This window comes from Oryzias latipes, chromosome 20 (genome assembly GCF_002234675.1).
Source record: "Oryzias latipes chromosome 20, ASM223467v1".
In the NCBI taxonomy this organism is placed as follows: Eukaryota; Metazoa; Chordata; class Actinopteri; order Beloniformes; family Adrianichthyidae; genus Oryzias; species Oryzias latipes.
Window position 1 is genome coordinate 5157342 of NC_019878.2, and position 20437 is coordinate 5177778.

Sequence of the window (20437 nt, forward strand, 5' to 3'; positions counted from 1 at the left end):
TTGACTTTCTTTAGCAGTGGTTTCCTAGCAGATATTCTAGCATGAAGGCCTGATTCACACAGTCTCCTTTGAACAGTTGTTGTAGACATGTGTCTGCTGGTGGCGCAGTGGTTAGCACTCTTGCCTCACAGCAAGAAGGCCCCTGGTTCAAGTCCTGGCTGGGGGACCTGAAAAACTACATCATCGGGGGACCTTTCTGTGTGGAGTTTGCATGTTCTCCCCGTGCATGCGTGTGTTCTCTCCAGGATCTCCAGCTTCCTCCCACCATCCAAAAACATGCTTTATAGGTTGATTGATCTAAATTGACCATAGGTATGTCTGTGAGAGTGAATGGATGTGTGATTGTGGATATTCTACTCTGTGACAGACTGGCTAACTGTCCAGGTTGTCCACTGCCTTCACCCACAAGTGGCCAGGAAAGGCTCCGGCAGCCCCGTGACCCCGGAAGGGAAAAACTGTATAGAAAATGAATGTCTTAAATGAAGTCTCTCTAAACGAAATGATTCTTGATCACTATAAATACATTAAGTGGAATCAGTTTTTTTTCTGAGAGCAAAGTGTAAAAATGCAGAAAAGTTCCCCTGTTATCTATTTTTCTCACACATTATTTTAAAAATGAAAAATGTGTTTTAACAACAGTGTTGTCTTTATACAGACTCTAATTTGTCAAATTAATAATAAAAAATAGGATTCTGGCTCTGTGTAGTCAAGTATCTTTTATTTGCGCCGATTTATTACTTTGAACCTTCAAAAAATACAAAAATAACAACAAAGGAGTAACACAGATAGAAGGCAGGGCTGTTCAAAAATGTAACAAAAACACATTTTTTAAACAAATTATTTATATATGTGCACTCATTTTGTTTATACTATTCTCCCCAGAAAAACTGACTTGGGATATTTGTCCCTCAGAGAGGACCACTGCACAAAGAAGTAGTCTGACAGCAGATACAGGATCTTTCCTGTCAGCGATAGCGAGTGCACTCTGCAAATGCTTTCAACGTACACAATCAGCACTTTCTTCATTCCCATGATGCCGAGGAGGAGAGCTGCCGCACACAGCGGAACGCAAGTTCCCGGGCCGTTACACAACACCTGAAACAACAAAAACACAGAGACGGGAGGGGCTGAAAGGTCTTTTTTTTAACCCCCCCATCACCGCCACTCACAGCAGGAGACAAACAGACATGCTCCAGATGAAATCAGCGTGCTATCTGCAAAGTGAACTTGATATTAAAGGGGCTATATCATGTTTTATCTTAAGCCTTTTAGAGTAAACTATATTCATATTAATGTTAATAGATTACCTTTAGCACACAAAATAAGAAATTTTTTAACGAAATCTCAGTTAATTTTGCAGTTGATTTTGATCTCTGAGGCACCTGCTTTCTCTCCGTGTGTGTGCTGCCGGCCTCGGAAGTGTGTCTGTGATTCTGATGTGAGGGGCCTGTGATTTTCATCATAGGTATACCTCAACTATGAGAGACATAAGGAGCAAAAAAACAGAAACCCACATCGTTTGATTTTTAAAGAATTTATTTGTAAATTATAGTGGGGAGCCGGTTTAGCTCGTGCTGGTTTGCGGCGCCTTCCGTCCGTGAAACCAGGGTTCGACTCCGGGCTGCTCCCTGTTCCCTTCTCTACCTCTGTGCCGGTTCCAAGCCCGGTTTGAGAAGGTTGCGTCAGGAAGGGCATCCGGCGTAAAACATTGCCAAATTTACCATGCGACTTGTTCGCTGTGGCGACCCCTGATGGGAGAAGCCGAAAGTGGAAGAAGATTTGTAAATTATAGTGAAATGTAAGTTTTGGTCAATAACAAAAGTTCAACCTTAATACTTTGTTATTTACTCTTTGTTGGCAACCACAACGATCAAATGATCAATTCTGTAAGTTTTTACAAACTATTGCTGGTATTTTGGCCCATTCCTCCATGCAGATCTCCTCTGGAGCAGTGATGTTTTAGGGCTGTTGCTGGGCAACACGGACTTTCAGCTCCCTAAGTTTGCTTATTTTAGGTAGATTTTTTTGTCATAACTTTACTGGGTTTGGAGGTTTAATCCTTTAAACCCTAAATCCCCAGCAACAGGAAATAACACACTTCTCTTTGAATTACCACCTTTCTTTGAACGTTTGCACAATTAACGAAATTCCACCGGATTCTGATACCTGGGAAAAGCAGCTTCGTGCTCACACAGAGTATTTTACAGCAGGAATCTTTTCAAGAATCTGTTGGAATTATGTTAATCGCACAAACAATCAAAGAGTTATGGTCATTTAGAGAGAATCAATGCTGGAGCTACTGCTCTGATGTTAGCCCTTTAACATCTGAACATAGAGTAAACTAGCGAGTCCTCCAGTAGTTTGTATTTCTGTCACTTCCTCAGTATTCAGAGTTTTTCTGTCAGAAATTTGAAAAACTTTTTTATAAATTACACCTTTCCAGTGGACTGTTCTGCTTTTTGTGATGCAGATTTCTGATGTAATTTCCTTCCTTTAGTTTAGTCCTGCTCTTTGGTCCACTTTAAGTCCACATAGCATTTAAGCTCAAAGCACCCGTGTCTGTTTCCAAGTGGAAAAAGACTGTCGTTCTCGAGCAGATCAGGCTTTGCTTTTTGATCTTCTCCAGAGTTTAGATAAGCTCTCAGAGTTGACGAATCAATCCAAATCTCTAAAAATGACTTACTGGGAAAATCCAACATGCCGGGATAAATCAACTCCTAGATTGCAGAAGAAAAAAGGTCTTAGAATAAGTCTTGGTTGAGAGTAAAAGAGTAAATATGTCTTTTCCAAATGTCTTTGAAGGTTCTGATAAAATGTTTTTTCTTTGAAACGCTTGGATAATATTTACACTAACAGACCAGTTTTCCTCCCTCACAGGGGCCCGCCTACAAAGTTCTGTTCGCTCAGCAGAACACAAAAACTATCTACCACAACTATCAAAACTTGGCCCGAAGAGTCAGTTTTCAAGCAGGAGTGGTGTGGAAGCACCGACTGAGATCTGTTTACCATTCCAACCTCAGTCCAGAGCTGTCATAGCTGCACTGAAGGCAGGCATCAGGGAGACAAAAATGGTCCACAGAAAAAGAAATTATCACACTTTTACCCACAATGATCCTTAAAAACTGTGGAGAGTATGTGAGGTAATGAAAGGGGAAAAAAAATCCACATCAACTGACAGCTTATTGGAAGAAGACATTAAGCACTTCATTGCCAATATTAAATTCCAAAAGATGTCTGCCTCTGTCTACACACTTTTACTGGAGGAAAATGAATTAATCTTAAAATAACACAAGACGATGGTGGTGATGTTTGTGTGCCGGGGGAAATGGGAGGGAGAAGGATTAAGATTGTCAATCACAGGCTGGGAGCTCGACCACAGGTTTGTGCTGCTCAGCTCACAAAGATCTTCATAAAGATTTTCCAACATTTTTCTGGCCCAAGCCACCATTCCTGCTTAATGTTAGCTAGTTATACAAGATCCCTCTCTGCTGGACCCACAAATTACAGACCCTTCACTCTCACATCAGGAAGAATGAAGTGCTTTAAAATAATGATTAAAAAAAAGAATCAGGCCCACAGAAAAATAGAATCCTCCCAGACACCCTGACCACCAAACTGTTGGGTTCAGGATTCTACTGCTGCATATCCTGCTAAACCGATCAGTTCTCCACAGAGCACTGATAAATAAAAAGTGCTGGATCCACAGTTCTTTCTTATTTTTTGTAAAAATCTAAATAACTATTAGCCTAAAAAAATCAAAACATTTAGGCTAGAACATGCTGGTGTGTCAATTGGCAGATGTGTTGAAAAGAAATGCACATAGAAATTCGAGTTTTATTGTAAAGAAACTTCTGGAGATCAAGAAATAGCGACAGTTTAAGATGGTAATGGAAAGTTTGATCCCATTGGAATACATTTGGGGAAAGCTTTAAGGCTGCAGAGGTTTGTCAGAACCATCTTAATCCAAGATGACACCAATCAGACCTTGATGACATCATAAACATTAAACCCATGGCTGTCTATGTCCAGCATTGGTTTGTGTGTAAGGCTGAGACAATGAAGGGCTTCTCTTCAAGTTTTTCTGAGAAACGTTGGACTCGATTCTTTTCAGGAGAGAGACAGGCAGGTGTTGGGCTGCCTACAACCTTTCAACTTTGAATAAAGACAGGAGTTAGGAATTTTGCTGGTGGACTACAGCGTAGATCTGCTGAGGATTCAGACCAGGGAACCGAAAATGGTAACCACACGGGGGGGGGGGGGGGGGGGGGGGGGGGGTCTAGTGCCTCAGACTGACAGAGGCACCAGTTTGCGCCTATGTACCATCACCATGTACATTCATACACATTCACACACCAGTGGAGCCGCACTGGAGGCACTGAAACGTGTCCAAGCGCACAACGACATCTGGCTGGGGGGAGCAGGGATCGAACCGCCGACCCTTCAGTCATTGGACAACCTGCTCTACTGCCCGAGCTACTGCTTCATTCATGCGTCTTATTAATTTGGGTCAGGCATTTAACTATGCTCCCAGGAATACCCTGTGGGCGTCGCTACTTTATATGGTAACCACAACCCACTGCTGGGGACTGCTTGGTCTGAGGCCTTAAATTTAAGAACTTGTAAAGGTGTATTCAGACACATTTGGTTTGCTTAAAGTGAATCAGAGTTCATTCCCCCTGATAATCCAGAACAAATTTTCCATCTGAATACACCCAAGCAAACCCTGGTCCAGGACCAGGAACTGGTCTTAGACCCATCTTTGGAGGTGGTCTCGGTTAGTTTTCCAATGGAAACTAACCGATATCTCTCAGTCTGAGATTCCTCAGTCTGAATACAATCCGTCCTTGGAGCAGAACAACTGGACCAAAACGACCACCATAGCCGTCGTAAACAGAGTAGGAATGTAGCAACGGATGAGCTGTTTATTTGTTAGGACATTTATTTTACCACAGCTGAAAACGCTTCTTACATGGCTTTCTGTTTCTCGCTAAGCGGCACGCATCCTACAGGACGTGACGTCATCGTAAAAGCTACCTTATAGATCCTTAACAGAATTCTCTAAATAATGTCATGACACCACAACGATGAGACAACTCATCGAAATGTGATCTGATGAATGCAGAATCATTAAAACGACTTAACGTGATCCACATTGCTTATAACTCTTTACCCCACAACCTAAATGTCATAAACAGTTATCAGTACCTCCTTAGTTGTCTTCTTGTCAATAATTGACCTGCACCATGTCTCCACCGGACCAAAAAAACAAGTAAAAAGTGTTGAACCTGATGTTGATACAGACGTTCAAATAATATTTCTCGTTAAAAATAAAGGAACTAGTGAGCATGGTGTTTAAATTGCTTTTAATATCCAGGGCACTACATAGTCCTGCAGTATATAGTTTTTTAATAGTTAGGGCTTAGGGTGGAAATTCAGACACAGCCTGGGTTTTTGGCAGATGAGTATAACCTTCCTGTTCTTCACACAAGCTATCAGAGCAGTGTTATAATTGTAAAGAGAGTAACAATTTAATGTTTTATTAAACAGAAGAAACTGACTGCATTCTCCGTAAAGACGTCATTTCTCTTTAGACTCCTTGGTTGCATGTTTACAGTTGTCTGCTTTGCAGGAGTACATTTTAGACAATTTCTCATATACAAATATTTCAATGCCCGCTCAGGTAGGTTGGTTACTTGAGATTTTTTAAAATGTTAAACTTGTAGTTCCTCCATCAGATAAATCTGAGTATAAAGGAGGTCCTGTAGTTCTAGATTATTTTGATGTCTTTGCAGCTCAGCTGAGGGTTTTCAATATCTCTGTAAACTACAATTACAAATGTCCAACAGCTAAAGAAACTTAGTTTTGATCTATTCTTATAATCAATAACATTTTTAAATGTTTTTGTGTATAAGAACTTCCATTCAGCTGAATCTTATTTGCCTCCAAAAAAGGCTGAATATTAGCCAGCTTCTGCTGTGAGGGTAGGCAGACTAACAGGACCGTCCACCAGGTCACATGCCAGGACATGTGGGTGCCTCTGCAGAGGACAGGAACCGTAAGGGATTCTATCAGTGATGTCATCAGTGTGGCAGAGTAAAATAAAGCAAAGAATCACAATTTGCAATTGATGCAAGGCTGAAGTAAATTGCTGAAACCAAAACCAACCAAAACATTTCATACCACAGACTTAATTTGACATTTGTAAAACCACCACAGAGCTGAGTGTGCAACATTTGAAGCCAGTAATTGAGCTAAAGCTAAAGCTAGCAGAAGTAAAGGGGCAGTCAGCGTTTAGCTGTGATTCATCCATTACTGAAGTTGATTTCCATGTGAAGGTGGATTTTAAACATCAACTGTAATATTATAACTGGATGTTGGTCTCTTACCATGTCAGGTCTCAGTCTGAACACCAAGGGGAGGGAAAACCGCAACGCGTTCAAGGTGCTGACAACAGAAGAGCTCCAGGACTGATGCACCTCTCTGCTGCGTGGTATCCGACAGATTGTGTACTGAAAATAATGACACAAATATTTGAGATATATATATATGTGTGCGCATGAATATACTTTCTTTATTAATCAATTATTTCTGCAGCATTTCCAATGTCAAACTCTTCAGGACAGTTCAACACCTGTGGTTGAGAGTCTGGTTGGAGCTTCCAGCTTTCAAAGGTGCAGATTTTCTCCTCACTCATCTTATCTGTGTCAGCAATGACGTAGTGTCGCGGTGCGTACGCTGCGGGCAAACTTTCCACCAGCCGCAAAATCTCTGTGGTGTGACCGCCTGCAGGAAAAACAAATATTCAGTGACCTTCAGGACAACAGCGGGTCAGCATATACGGTCGGGGAAAAATTCTTATGAGGGGGCAGTGAGTTCAAAGTCAAATCTCAGATAGTAAATCTCATCTGCTTAGTTTCTGGGACCTTCAGGGTTTTTAGAAGATCTGCATCATGTGGAACAGGTGAAAAGAGCTTCAATCTTGATCTGAATCAGCCTATTACAAAATTAGGAGGCTGATTTTGGGTGTATTGTTTAAAGGTGGATCACTTTAGCTTGATGTAGCATGCTGCTGTAAATTTTAACAATGATCTTAAAAACTGGATCCTTACAGGATCTAATCCTTCTTTGTTTCCAGCTATTTCTGTGTTAGTTGCAACTGATTATTTGGATCAGGTGTCTTCCTTTAATGAGAACAAATGGATCCAGCTATCAAGAGCAGGTTCTGTAGTGAAGGAAGTTCCACTGCATGTGCTGCTGAAGAATTCTCAACAGCCAAAAACTGAAACTCACAATATTGTGAAGAAAACAGTAAAGAAAGGGTGAAAATTAGTTACATTGAAAAAAATGTGACTGTATTAACATAAATAATAGTTGAAAATATGATGTAGAGTAAATTTTAGTTTAAAACAAACACAGTATCAACAGATCTAAAGTTTTAAGCATGTGCCTGATCAGATAATCGTAATAAAGGAACTCAAAGACTAGTACAAGTTAAAATAAAACAAATGTAACACACGAGGGTGTTTTAAGTTGCACTGAATGTTTACTGAAGTAATATCAGATGATGTTTAATTCTTTTAATTTTCTTTTAGAATCATTTCATTTGTCTAGAAGAAGAAGAAAAGAAAACCTAGAATAAGATTTTATCAAAATATCCTTGTTTACCTTATTAGAGGAACTATTTCTCATGTACGTAATTTGATACAACATAAAATAAAAAGGTGTGCAACGAAGATATTACATAAAGAGAAGAAGGTGCAGTGTAATACAATAAGAAGATACTATCATAATTATAATGAATAATAAACAGATCGACAGCTTTTCTGGCAGCTTTAATATACTGTCTGTGTTGTGCTGTTTCTTTTCCCATAAATTTAATAAAATTAAGGTAAAGGTGACTGTAAATCAACATATATAATAAGTCTTATAGTATATACACTAATTTATTTTTAGCTACTTTTTTAAAGTATTAAATACCATTTTATTGCTAATGTTGTACTGTTGTGTGAGTATTTTATTTCCTTTTCTATTCTTAAGTATGTTTTTTCTCTTTCACTTTACGGAATAAATCGTTTTACTTTCAAATTACAAGATTCTTTTTTTGTAGAACTAGAAACGCTAACAAAGTTAGTGGACTTTTTTTTTTTTTTAGGAATTCAGTTGTTTTCCAACAAGTTTATCATAATACCGGAAGTGGACAAGTACCGGATATAAAACTTGTTCCGCTGTCTTTCCCTCCGTGGTTCCGCACGGAACCAAATTAAAAAGTACAAATATATAATCAATAAGTGTATTCCTTTTAGACTAAAAACACGTCTAAGTTCGTTGTGCAGCAGAATTGTGCTTCCTGAACACGGACAGCTTCTTTTCATTCATTTTAAACCTGTTAGTTACCTGATCCTGCGACAACCAAAACAGAGACGGAGCCTTTTCGTCCAGGCTGGTGCCGCAGTCCCGTTTTCACGACAACATAGAACCGGTAAATAAACAACACTGGTAAGAGCAGAGCGAGAACGGCAAACAGGAACATAGAGACGGCTCCGGAGTAAAGCCAGGACCAAAACACTGACGCTTCTTCCTTAGAGAGTAGATGGCGACTGACAAACGAACTTTGGCTGCAATACCGCAACCTAGTGGACTGGAGGGTAACGACCGACTGTATTTCTTCCATATTTCATTATTATTATTATTATTAATATTATTATTATTATTATTATTAGTAGTAGTAGTAGTAGTAGAAGTAGTAGTAGTATTAACCAATAACCCTTTCTATTGTTTGTGGTTTAAAACCATAATTTAAATGCAATAATTTTAAATAAGTTGATTATGACATTGTTTGAGGGAGAAAAAACTCCATACACATTGAAAACACATATGGCGCTTTTTTACATTAATAAGGGCCCAAAGTGCTTTATAGTTACAGTCTCGTTCAGTCAAATTTAAAAGGATTTAAGCGTAACAAGCAAACATGTTTTCTATGCAACTGTAATTGTCGCTTTAAAGAGTTATAATAAATAGATGAATGAGTAATTTAACATTAAGGAGTAGTTAGGTTTATTTTTCATTACATTCAGTTACATGCATAAGTTAATCTGGCCCTTTGAGGACAGACACTATGCTGATGTGGCCCTCGGTGAAAATGAGTTTGACACCCCTGGACTACAGCATAAATATGTAGCCACAAAGGGGGCCAAGTCTGGGTCTCCCTGTGCCGGTCCCTAGCCCAGCTCAAATACAAGGTCAGGGAGGGTATCCGGCGTAAAAATCTCCACCAAATCTGTGTGAATCTGTGAAAGTCTATTCGCTGTGGCAACTCCAGAAGGGATATGTCGAAAGGTGAACAATTATACTGTTTTACAAAATAAAAACCCACTGTAAGTCAAAAGATGTGTGGCCATTGACCTTTTCATTACATTTCCACTCATGTGACACATATATGAGTGTATAGCTACAGGTCAGTGTAGTGGTTACCCTATCAAAGGCTGATATCACTTAAATCCTGTCTGCAGTCACACGGGTCACCAATTGACCTGAGAACAAACCTACAGTGAGTCAGTTTTTTTGACTTTGAAAAAAATAATTAAAAAATAATAATCATCACAATAATTTACTTGATAGTTGTAGAGTTTAGGCTGTTTTTAGGACTCAAAGCTTTTACTCTTGGTTTTTGGTCAATAAAGACAACATTTGCTCTTTAGGTACAGACTAATTATATTTACCGGGGTATGTCTAAAAACACCAAATTGGCATCTGACATCTGTTTTCAGCTTCAGAAAAGTGTCCTAGTTTCAGTTCACAGTGATGTTTTTGTTTTGAAAAAGGTTTTTATAGTTTTTATTTTATTTTATTTTGCTTTGTAGATAAACAGACAAAAATTTAACTCATTATGGGTCGGCTCTCATCTAGGTTTAGGACAGACGAGACGAGTGTAAAATCTTTTGCATCAACATGAAAAACGAGTTTTCGAACAAACCACTAGAGGGCGACAAGGTCCAGTGTTAGTTCTATCCATCTTCAGAAACTTCTGCTGAATCCTTTTTGTGGTTGGGGGGTTTCTGGGGCCTATCCCAGCTGCTGTTGGGTGGGGGTGGGGTACATCCTGAGCAGGTTTCCAGTCTGTTGCAGGATCGCAGACTCACACAAAGACACTTAGGGGCCATTTAGAGTCACCAATTACCCTATGAAGCATGTTTTTGGACTGTGGGAGGAGGTGTCTCTGGGGTGCCTGGGGAAAATCCACTCATGCTTGAAGAAAACATGCAAACTCCACACAGAAAAGTCCCAGCCTAGATTTGAGGATTTTAGCCATGGCCTTCTTGCTGTGAGGTGAGAGTGCTAACCACCACCAAGCAAACCCTTTATTGTCTCCCATGTTTTAAATTCCTAGTTTTAAATTAAGTTGATACATCTTTGCCTTTTTTGTTTATGGCACAAAAAGATTTACTGCCCAAGGACAGAAATAGACAGAATGGTGGGAAGCTTAATCACAATTTCATGGTTGCACAGATTTTTGAAAAGAAAAGAGAAATTAGATGGAATCAAATGAGAAAGAATTCTAGAAAGTTATTTTTGGTTTAAAAAGAGAAGTAATTACCTCTATTTTTGCTGATCACGTTCTTTTTCCAATGAAACCAAAATGTGCCAAAAATGCCATCGCTATGGCAATACTTGAGGGAATGTAAGATAGTCTCGTATCCCTTCCCCCTTCTCTTGTGCATCTTAAAGCTTTTATGTAATCTGTCTTTGACCACACTGTAAAACTAAAACACACACATAAAGAAGAACTTTGCGATGGTGGAAATCTGGCTAACAGTTACTGGTCCTTTTCCTGTTTAGTTTTCCCACAAAGTGATGTAAAAAAAATCAGACGTTCTTCTACTTTCGTGTTCAGTTTGACAGAAAAAAAATCAACCTTTTTTAAAACTGACCTTTAAATTAGCAGATTCACATTAAATCCATGCAGGACACCCCCAATGGGATCAAAACAGCTTCATTTATTATGAACTGAAGTGAATTTAGAAAAACGTACACATGAATTCCCTGTACTTTGCAGGTTAGGTTTCCTAGAAATGACCGGATGATGGCGTGACAAAATGTTTCTCTGAAAGCATCCGGCATCTTGCTGTTTGCTTTTTGAGGCCTGGTGTGACTGCACCCCAAATATCCCTGGCATGGGGGCAGGCAGAGAGGAAGAATTTTACAGCAAACAGGCCGGATGCGGAGAGCGGGGTATCCTGGATGCTTTAGAGGGCTAAATCTCTTCCATGGAGACCCAACATGGGATTAAGAAAGGTCTGAATGCCCCTCTCCTAATCTCCTCGCTCTTTCTGATTTGATGTAAAGCAGGTGTGATCTGATATCAGTAGGTGCACTTAGAAACCTTCAAGTCACAATCCTAACAACAAGGACTAATAATGATTAGTTCAAAGACACTCTCAGAAATGATTTCATAGGTGTGCGATGAAAACTGAATAGCTATAATGTTTTATAATGTAATAAAACATGTTTAGACTCCAGAGTAAGTTCCATCGTAAACAAAAGGCTGGTTGGTCACACAATGGCCCACAACCTCGGGTGTCCATCTCTGCACCTTTGGCTTGCCAGCTTTGTCTTGACGGACGATGACCGTGCTCTTGGAGGACAGAGACGGGTCTTCATCAAAGAAATTGAAAGGCCGGAGGAAAAAGCCCACAGCGTTGCCGGGCGTCGCCGTGTTAGGGATGTCTTCTGAATGAGGCACATGCAGGAAGCCAACTGTCACCCAAGCAACCAAGTCCTGCAGGCGGGAGAGCAAACAGCGGGACACAAATCAAGCTGTTTGATCTTCTTAAAAGAAGGACAAATAATGGTAAATATTGGCATGTACAGTTTGTCGTAATCAGAAATGCCCAGGTGTGTTGAAAAGGTTCATTATGACCTGAAGCACTGCAAGGACCAGATTGTTTTGTCTTACCATGGCTTTGAGCAAATTTTCCCATTTTGCTACACACTCAGAAATTCACTGAAATGCTGAGATCATAGCGGCGAAAACTGTCAAAAAGATGAATTTGGCCAAAATCCACTTACCACTACACACGTGTCATGGATATCGACAGAAAGTTTTGAAATTATTATGGGATGACTAGAGGAGTTACAGCTTGGTGGCCATGTGGTGGCAAAGTGTAGCATTTGTCAATATTCCCATTTTGCTCCAGTATGTGAAAACAAAATTTCGTTCAAGCGATTTTTACAAAATTTCCCACACACGCATCCAGGTCAAGTCTACAACCAGCATTTTGTTGACCCTTGACCTCGGGAAAGACCACCTTCTTGAATCTTCCAAAAAAAAAAATCACTTTTCGTACCAACTACGAATTTAAACGTCATATAGGGATTTTAGTCCTAACTCCTTGAGACTCATTGGAAGGCTACTCACTGGAATTAGAATTTGTAGATTTTAAACAACATCCCCTGTTGCTCATATATTTTTCACAGGAATATTGTGAAAATTTAATACATGAATCCCAGACTCAAGCTGAATGAAACCTTATGACATGCAATATGAATTTAGTAAGAATGTGGGTATGCTTAAGATAAAAAAAAAAGTTGCCAAGGAAATAAAAAAAATACTTTTGCAGATTCTTCTAAAATTTATGCAATCCTACCGTTAATCTTCATCCTCAAGCGACCCAAAAAATAAAATGTTTGCTGTGTAGATGAAAGATTAAAAAACAATTTTTTCTTCTTCATGAATTTGTGACATGCCGCTCTGATCAGGGTGGCAGGGACAGAAGATCTCCAGTTAAGTGAAACCCTTCCACAATCATCTTCACTCCACTTTAAAAAGATTTTTTGGAACGCTAATTCTGAAATTATAATTAGAATGATCTAAAATGCTAAGTATATTCATTCTCGTTAGATCTTTTGTCAACACTGGCTGAATGGATCAAACCAACGTCTATATTAACTATAGCTGCATATATTTTTAGGTTATGCGACTTATAAAAACTCAGAATTGATAGAAATCCTCTAGGAGTGGAATCTTGAAACAATGGTCTACAAATAATCAGTGTGGAAGAATTTCCATTTTTGTTGTCAGATGCTCTTTGGTTCAATTACCAGTACACTGATAAACCTCTAACTTAGAAGAGACACCATGTGCTTCCCCTTACGCTGCCACAGATCCTTGAAAAATCTGCCACGGCTTTATACTTTTTTAAATTCAGCCATGTTAATGTCCTACTGACTTGCTTTACATGTGGATGGGTCGTTCATCATTCAATTTACATTCACTTAATGATTCTGGTCTGTCAGTGGAAGTTTCATGGTGTGGGCTACCTGATTGACAATGTCTTCATTGTTGCGAATGTAGTCCTCAAAAGACACGACAGGTTCCCAGGGGTCATTCTGGGTGTAAATGCTGCTGCTGGTGGCTTCACTGTCTTTATGACGGGTTACAGCGAGGGGATATCTGGAAAGAGGACAGATCTATGAGAAAAACATAACATTTTTCTACTTTTTATAAACTAATATTTGTAAAAAAAAAAGTCTTTGATTATGAACATTTACTGGATTTCACTGGACTTTAGGAAAATGTGTTTTCAGAAATAAAACAAGAAAATGTTACCAGCATAAAAAGATGACACCTAAACAAAGTAAGTTATTGGAGAATAACCTAATTACCTTGACCAGCTGATGCCTTTTTCCTCCCTCCAGTCTTTTGGAAGGACACTGTGTGCATGCGAGTTGAACTGAATCCGGTAACCCTTCTGATGGCCCCATTTGTTCTTCTCATTCGGATTATAAAAGTGCAAATAACGGGGGAACTTTTTGCCAAAGCGGAAGGCAGCGGATCGCTCTGTCTTGTGTTCATTGCGGTGTAACTTGGACTGGACAATAAAGTTCTTTGGGCTCCACGGATTGGTGAAGTTGACATATTTGAGATTCAGAGTCTCAAAACTGTTCTTCTGCCCTAGGTGGAAATAAACAGAAGAATATTCTGTCAAATGTTTTTTTTAAGCAGAACATTTTTTTGCTGGTGATAAAACATATAGGGTTTTTTTGTTATTTTCTTTTGTTATTGACCTTAAACTGGAGCATTAAAACCCGGCCCTACATTTTTTTATGATGGAGTAAATTCCACAAAGCTCTTTATCTACAAAGATAAAAAGTTCTCAACATGAATTAAAATCTGTTATACCATGGTCCGGATGAATACTCGATTCTGATTGGCTGCTGGGTGTGCGTTAAGAAAGTGATAAATGGTAAATGGTAAATGGCGTATACTTATATAGCGCCTTTCTTCCTACAAGGACAAAGCGCTTTACAGTCACAGACCCATTCACCCAGTCACACACACATTCACTCACACATTCAGACACTGATGGCGGCTCCGCTGCCAAACACAGGCGCCCGCCTACCACCAGAGGCAAGGTGGGGTTCAGTGTCTTGCCCAAGGACACTTCGACTCATGGGCGTGCAAGGCGGGAATCGAACCTGCAACCTTACGATCATGGGACGACCGCCCTACCGCTGCACCACAACCGCACGCCCCAAAAAAAAGTTCCGGTCACCTAGCTTAACTCTTCTGTATCACTGCGCCGGCTTCTTTAAAACAACCTTTACTTTCATCATTTGGACAAAAACAAGCGGTAAGAGGTGAACTTTTTCTCTGAACTGATGCATTATTCAACCCATCGGGACGATCAGCATATAATTATCGCTTTATATTGGCGAATCTTGACTGCAGCAGTGGTGCTGCGCCATGTCACGTTACAGTGACAACGCGCCGCACCACATAACAAATAGTCCGCTTTTTGGGAAAAAAAACAATCCAAATCTGAAAAAAAACAAGAATTAATGTCTAAAAACTGGTTAATAGTTATTTCTTTTGTAAGTGACCATGGTATAAGCGGGTTAATGGCCTCGAAGTGTGCATTATCAGGCTTCCACGGCGTGCGTTAAAAAGTGATAATGCACACTTCGTCGGCTATTAACCCTTACTTATCATACTATTGCACAGTAGTCTCAGCCTGTATATGATTCACACTCACATTGGAGTCTTCCACCCTATTCCACTCTCTTAAACAGTCACATGCAGACATTGGAGGAAGAACAACCATGAAACATGATGAACCACCTAAGGACATGGGACTGGAAGAGCTGGGAATTGATTCATCAACTCTATGGTAGGGAAAAACCTGCTGTCTAGAGTCACAGTGCTTTTGACACACATCCCAAAATGTTCCGGTTCAAATGTTTGTTGGAATTTCCTTTTTGAGCCAAACTGTTTTTATTTTTTGTTAAACTTGCTTCCGCTCCAATGCCTGAACAAAAATGAAAGCAGTACTAATACCACCACTATATTTTGCATCAGTAAATTAAATTCAATATGTCTGCAAACTACACTGTTGTTACTTTTACGTCTGTTTTAAAGCTGTTTTTCCATACAACTATTTTTACTCATTTAATACAGAAATTAAGATTATATATTATGATATCTTTATCAGGTTTACTAAACATCTGTACAAGTCTTTTGCTGGTGTTTGTTGTTGGGTTTGTTTGCCCAAATTGCCAATCACCTTCATCAGTGTATGTTTGAGACTTTTCAGTAGGCATATGAACGTTGAACATTGAACGCTAAACGTTGGAACCAACAGCTACCTCACTAGATAGAAATTAACTTATTCATTTTCCAAAGTTCTTTTTCTTGTCTTTTTGTTTTTAATAAAAACCTTTCTTCATTAAAAATTCTCAAAAAGCCTTCTTTTAATTAAAAAAAACTTTTAGATTAAATTTAAAGAGATAAAATTCTAAATAGTTTGTCTTTTGGGAAGTTTTATGTAAATTTGTCGCAGTTTTGTACAATTGGAAGAAGACAGCTTCTTCCAAGCATCACTATTGAACTTAATGAAACAGAACAATAGTTGAGATTAATAACAGCGTTTTTAATGGAGAAGTTAAACTTTTAACACTGGAGATGTCGCCAGCAAAACCCAAATAACACACGCTCTTTGACATAACGTAACTCTTTGACCGTTTATGTGATTAACATTAATCAGCTGATTCTAATTGGGGCACAGCTGTTTTTCTCCGCTCCAAAATCCGCTGAATAACGTTAATTGCGTAAACGGTTGAAGAGTTATAGTAGTCTAAAGAATGTAAATATTGGAGCTAAAGCTCTGGAATTAAATGGTTAAAGGAATTGAATTGCTGTTTGATGTCATAAATTCAAGAGAAATTTATTACTTATACCAAATTTTCCCGAAACACCAGAGAGCTGCTGTGTAATTACACTTACCAGCAATGTCCAGATCCACCTTGTAATGGATGAGGTGTGTGTGCAGGTTGCCCAGAACATAGTTGTATACCTTTGTGCCATAGTGAAGTCCATTAGGTGTGAAAAAAGTGGCATGAATGTATCCAGAGGCGCTCATCTTAACTTCCACTACACCATTCAAGTAGAAAAGGAAATCCCAGATGTAGTCATAGTTGTACACAGTGGATGTTGTTCTCAGCACCAGCACGGTGTTGTCCAGGCCTCCGTAAAAGTTGTATCCTCCCTGAAAATCTGAGTTAAAGTGTCTCCTCAGAGGCATGGCAAGGGTCATCTCAAAAATACAAAGAGCATTTTTGTGGAGGATGGGTTTGTCTGTGTCAAAGTAGTGATAGAGGTCGACAAAAGTTGCGATTTCTGGGCAATCAATTCCAGGAGCCAGTTCATAGGTGGAGGTGCCCATTGCCCAGCCTGCGTCGATATACTTTGTTTGCATGGCCGCGGGAGTATCGCCGGAGTAGAAGGCAATGGCCTCTTGGAGGCTGATCTCATAGGCTATCCTTTCACCATTGAAACGAAGATCAAAAATTTGGAGTCCAGCAGATGAGCGAACTCTGTAGGCAAACGACCATCCAGCATATTCAACAAAGTTTTGGTCAATGTGGTAGCGGTGTCCCTGGGGTTCAACCAGCTTTGGCCCATGGATATTTGTGGGGGTATTACTATGACCACGAGGTATGTAGGTGGAGTAAAGATCATTGTCATCATGTTCAGGGAGTTTCACCTTTTCTACTTCCCCAGATTCATACTTTTCAACCAGTTCCTCAACACTGTCAAAATACTGGCTGTTGTACCAGACTTTTTCGACAGTCCATCTCTCCGGATCCAGATCTTGATGGTTGATCAGAACTTCGAAACCAACTGGATGAATGAAATAACCCTCCACAAACTTTTGCAACATGATCCAGGTTCTTCTTTCACCTGGAGCCAACCCACGGGGAGCAATGTCTGAAAAGGTCAAGCAGCGATCTGAGCAGTTTGTGTAGGAAAACCCTCCTGTTGTCTCAAACAGGAGCTTCTGAGCTTTGTTTGCAATTTTCTCAAGTCTGGCTTCAATGTGGCTGTACTCAACAATAGTGATTGGTCTTGATTCAAACCGCACCGGCCTGTTACTTTTGAAAGTCTTCACCACGTGTGTGTTTGGAGTTGGCAGAGGACTCACTATGTACTCAGTGATGTTGGGTTGGCTCTGGTTTCCAAACTGAACAATCACACGAGCCTGGCGGATGGGTTTGGCATGTCCGTGGTCAAGGGCCTTCAGGGCCTCGTGCTTCTTTGGTAGATGGAGTTCCATCAGCAAGATACTATTCTTATTCAGTGTCTTGCCACGCGCCTCAGTGAGCTTCATTTCTGGAATACCGTGCAAGTAGGCTCGCACGGCTTTCATCTCACGAACCGTGAGGTCGGAAAACATAGGAGCACCATGATGAGCCCATTCTCTTGACCTGGAAGCACTGCAACCAGCTAAGAAGAGCAGCTGCAGCACCAGAAGACGTTTCATGGCTGAAACATATCAGGGAAAACATATTTTAGCTCACAGGTGGTGATAAACTTAAAAATTATATCTTTAAGTTCATAAATGTCTGTAAAATAATCATTTGGTTGGTTTATATGTTTTTCATAACCTTAAAGACCCACTCTAATGAAAATATGTTTTTCTGTGATTTAACATATTGTGGTCCTTTTCTGATGATACAGGGATATGTGTAAAAAAAGTTAAAATCAAAAATTGCATTTCTGAGTATTTCTTTATTCAAATTCTTATGAATAAGGAGCAGACAAAAAATGCTGTCTGAAAACAGCTCTTTCGTTATGGAGAAAATACGCCGAGTGGGCCACAAGCTCCCTGCTCCGCTCCATTCTGATGCATCCACTTGTACACAAATAGATCCAAGGAAAGCTTTGTCTGAACTGGATCCTGGATCCAAACTGCACGGCTGGATAGCTCTGATATTGCTCATAATTTTGTTGAGGGTTGGGGTATGAGGGGTTGGTTGAGCAGCTCGTCCAATGATCGAAGGGTCGGCAGTTTGATCCCCGCTCCCCCCACTCAACTGTCAACTTCCATGTGGGGTTTGCTCAAAGTAACACAAAGAGACACACACACAAGTATACACCCAAAACCTAGCCCTGAGTCAAGACATAACAGAATTTTTAACAATTTCACTGGATCTACTGAATTATAGTGTTAAAATATTTTAATGTGGGCACCCAAACACAAACACATTTGCTTCATCACTACAGCTGTGCTTTTACACTGCAAAGTCCCATTCTCATGATAGTTTTCTTCTTCTCATGAAAACTTCCTACACTTACACACGTGTGTTAAACATATAAGCACAAGTGTTCTAACTTTCGAATACTTCTTTGTATTTATATTATTATTTATATATATTTACAGTTCTTTATCAGGACACACAGAAGCGTTTCAATGCCATACCTGCAGTGACTTTTTTGTCTCAGAAAAACAAGCTCTGTTCCAGCCCTCTGGTATCAGCTACAGGAACAAGTTTCGTTGATTACCAGGTTGGTGACATGCTGCTCATATATAATCTGCTGGAGTCAGTGGCTGATTGGTCCACTGTAGGTTGTAAATGTGATGAAATACTACTTTAAAATAATTAACCTTTCAACATGCAAGGGAAGCAAATCAGTGTGAGACCTTTCATCAGTAAAGGATTTCAAAGGTATCTGCATGAACACAATAACTTTACTCTGTTTTAAAAGTTTTGACTTTTTTGGACTTCATTGTACACACTTTAGATGTAAAGACATTCTTAAAAAACAAGTTTTTCCCAACGAGTAGGGGTGTAATGCTTCATTTGAACAAAGATTCACTTCACATCATAATTTGTGGTTGATGATACAATTCATAATTGATAGTGCTTGATTTTGAACGATTCAATTCACTGACCTAAAATGGATTCAGTACATATTTATCCAAAACTTCAACCAGTGTGACTCAGAGAGAAATACCTGTTACTGAACAGTGCAGGTGAGGTTTTCCAGATTCCTTGAATTTCTTTAAGATAATTAAGTGTAAATTAAATATGTGTCCAAACAAACAAGTAAACAAGAATGAATGTCAAATCCATTCACATTTTAGTTTCCTAAAGTTCAGCCCACTGTTGTTTTTCCACATCCAAATAATCCAAAGGGAATATTATTAGAACATTTCAGCACATGGTATACGGTCTATGGTCACGTCTTCACTGAATTCAAAGAATTTCCACACATTGGACTGGAATGATTGACTGATTGTTACAGTCATTGCACTTGGTCGTTTTTATGTTGTAGTGAAATAAATCTACCATGTCTCAATCAAATGGAATTTTCAAAATGAGACAAAAAGGGATGAATGAATGATTATGGTTACACTGAGGTGTTTAGATCCATAAGGGGCGGAAGTGGCTAAAGACTCCCTGCTCCCCCAGCTGTCGTTGTGTCCTTGGGGAAGACACTTCACCCTCCCTGCCTCCAGTGCGGCTCCACTGGTGTGTGAATGTGTATGAATGTCCCAGTAATAGTAAGTGGGGCCGAAGGCGTACACTGGCAGCCATGCCTCTGTCTGTCTGCCCCAGGGCAGCTGAGGCTACATCAGTAGTTACCATCATCAAGTATGAATGAGGAGTGAATGAATAATTAACACATTGTAAGTGCTTTGAGCACCAAGAAAAAGCGCAGAAAAATCAAAACAATTATTATTTTTATTCTAAGCAACTGTGTTTATTGACACACAGACATGGAGCAGATTAGCCTGGCAGCTAACAAAAAGAAGGTAAGAGTCTCTTGGCGAGGAACAGGTGAAAACATGGTCGGTCAGGCAAAGGTCAAAACACAGAGAGGAAAAATCAGGTAAATAACGCTCCAACTCCAAGCTCCAACAAGACTTCGCACCGAGCAGAGGTATTTGCCTAGATTTAATAAGGTTAGGTGATTACAGAACGGGAAACAGCTGGAATATCCAGGCCCTCCTGAGCAGTGGCTGATGGGAGATTTAATGCAAAAATATCGGGAAACCAGATGGAGAGTCACCAGCGGACTAACAGCCTGGTTTGGAAACAACACCATAAAAGAAAGGAGGATGCTGCTGAGGGTCATTAACACAGCTGGAAAAATGAA

General features: G+C 39.7%; 2 protein-coding genes across 2 annotated transcripts; both read right to left on the reverse strand.

Moving 5' to 3' along the window:
• Positions 1-697: 697 nt before the first annotated feature.
• Positions 698-8631, reverse strand: alg14 (ALG14, UDP-N-acetylglucosaminyltransferase subunit). The gene is made up of 4 exons (XM_023950339.1): positions 8395-8631; positions 6632-6783; positions 6387-6509; positions 698-1095 (listed from the first exon to the last, which is right to left on the reverse strand). Exons 1-4 carry the CDS (start codon positions 8528-8530, stop codon positions 865-867), a joined length of 642 nt encoding a protein of 213 aa, XP_023806107.1. The 5' UTR covers positions 8531-8631; the 3' UTR covers positions 698-864.
• A 2343-nt stretch (positions 8632-10974) lies between these two features.
• On the reverse strand, positions 10975-18841 carry aoc1 (amine oxidase, copper containing 1). Its single transcript, XM_004080840.4, has 5 exons — positions 18756-18841; positions 16280-17818; positions 13663-13951; positions 13318-13450; positions 10975-11776 (listed from the first exon to the last, which is right to left on the reverse strand). The coding sequence occupies exons 2-5, from the start codon at positions 17814-17816 to the stop codon at positions 11507-11509; spliced, it is 2229 nt and encodes a 742-aa protein (XP_004080888.2). The 5' UTR covers positions 17817-17818; positions 18756-18841; the 3' UTR covers positions 10975-11506.
• Between the last annotated feature and the right edge of the window lie 1596 nt (positions 18842-20437).

Excerpts from the sequence above, each read along its gene's own strand:
- alg14 (XM_023950339.1), bottom strand. The coding sequence starts at position 8,530 with ATGTTCCTGTTTGCCGTTCTCGCTCTGCTCTTACCAGTGTTGTTTATT. Across the intron at positions 6,784-8,394 it reads TTTGGTTGTCGCAGGATCAG|GCGGTCACACCACAGAGATT; the intron begins GTAACTAACAGG and ends TTTTTCCTGCAG. Across the intron at positions 1,096-6,386 it reads TCAGACTGAGACCTGACATG|GTGTTGTGTAACGGCCCGGG; the intron begins GTAAGAGACCAA and ends TTGTTGTTTCAG.
- aoc1 (XM_004080840.4), bottom strand. The coding sequence starts at position 17,816 with ATGAAACGTCTTCTGGTGCTGCAGCTGCTCTTCTTAGCTGGTTGCAGT. Across the intron at positions 13,952-16,279 it reads GGTGGATCTGGACATTGCTG|GGCAGAAGAACAGTTTTGAG; the intron begins GTAAGTGTAATT and ends ATTTCCACCTAG. Across the intron at positions 11,777-13,317 it reads ATGAAGACATTGTCAATCAG|GACTTGGTTGCTTGGGTGAC; the intron begins GTAGCCCACACC and ends TCCCGCCTGCAG.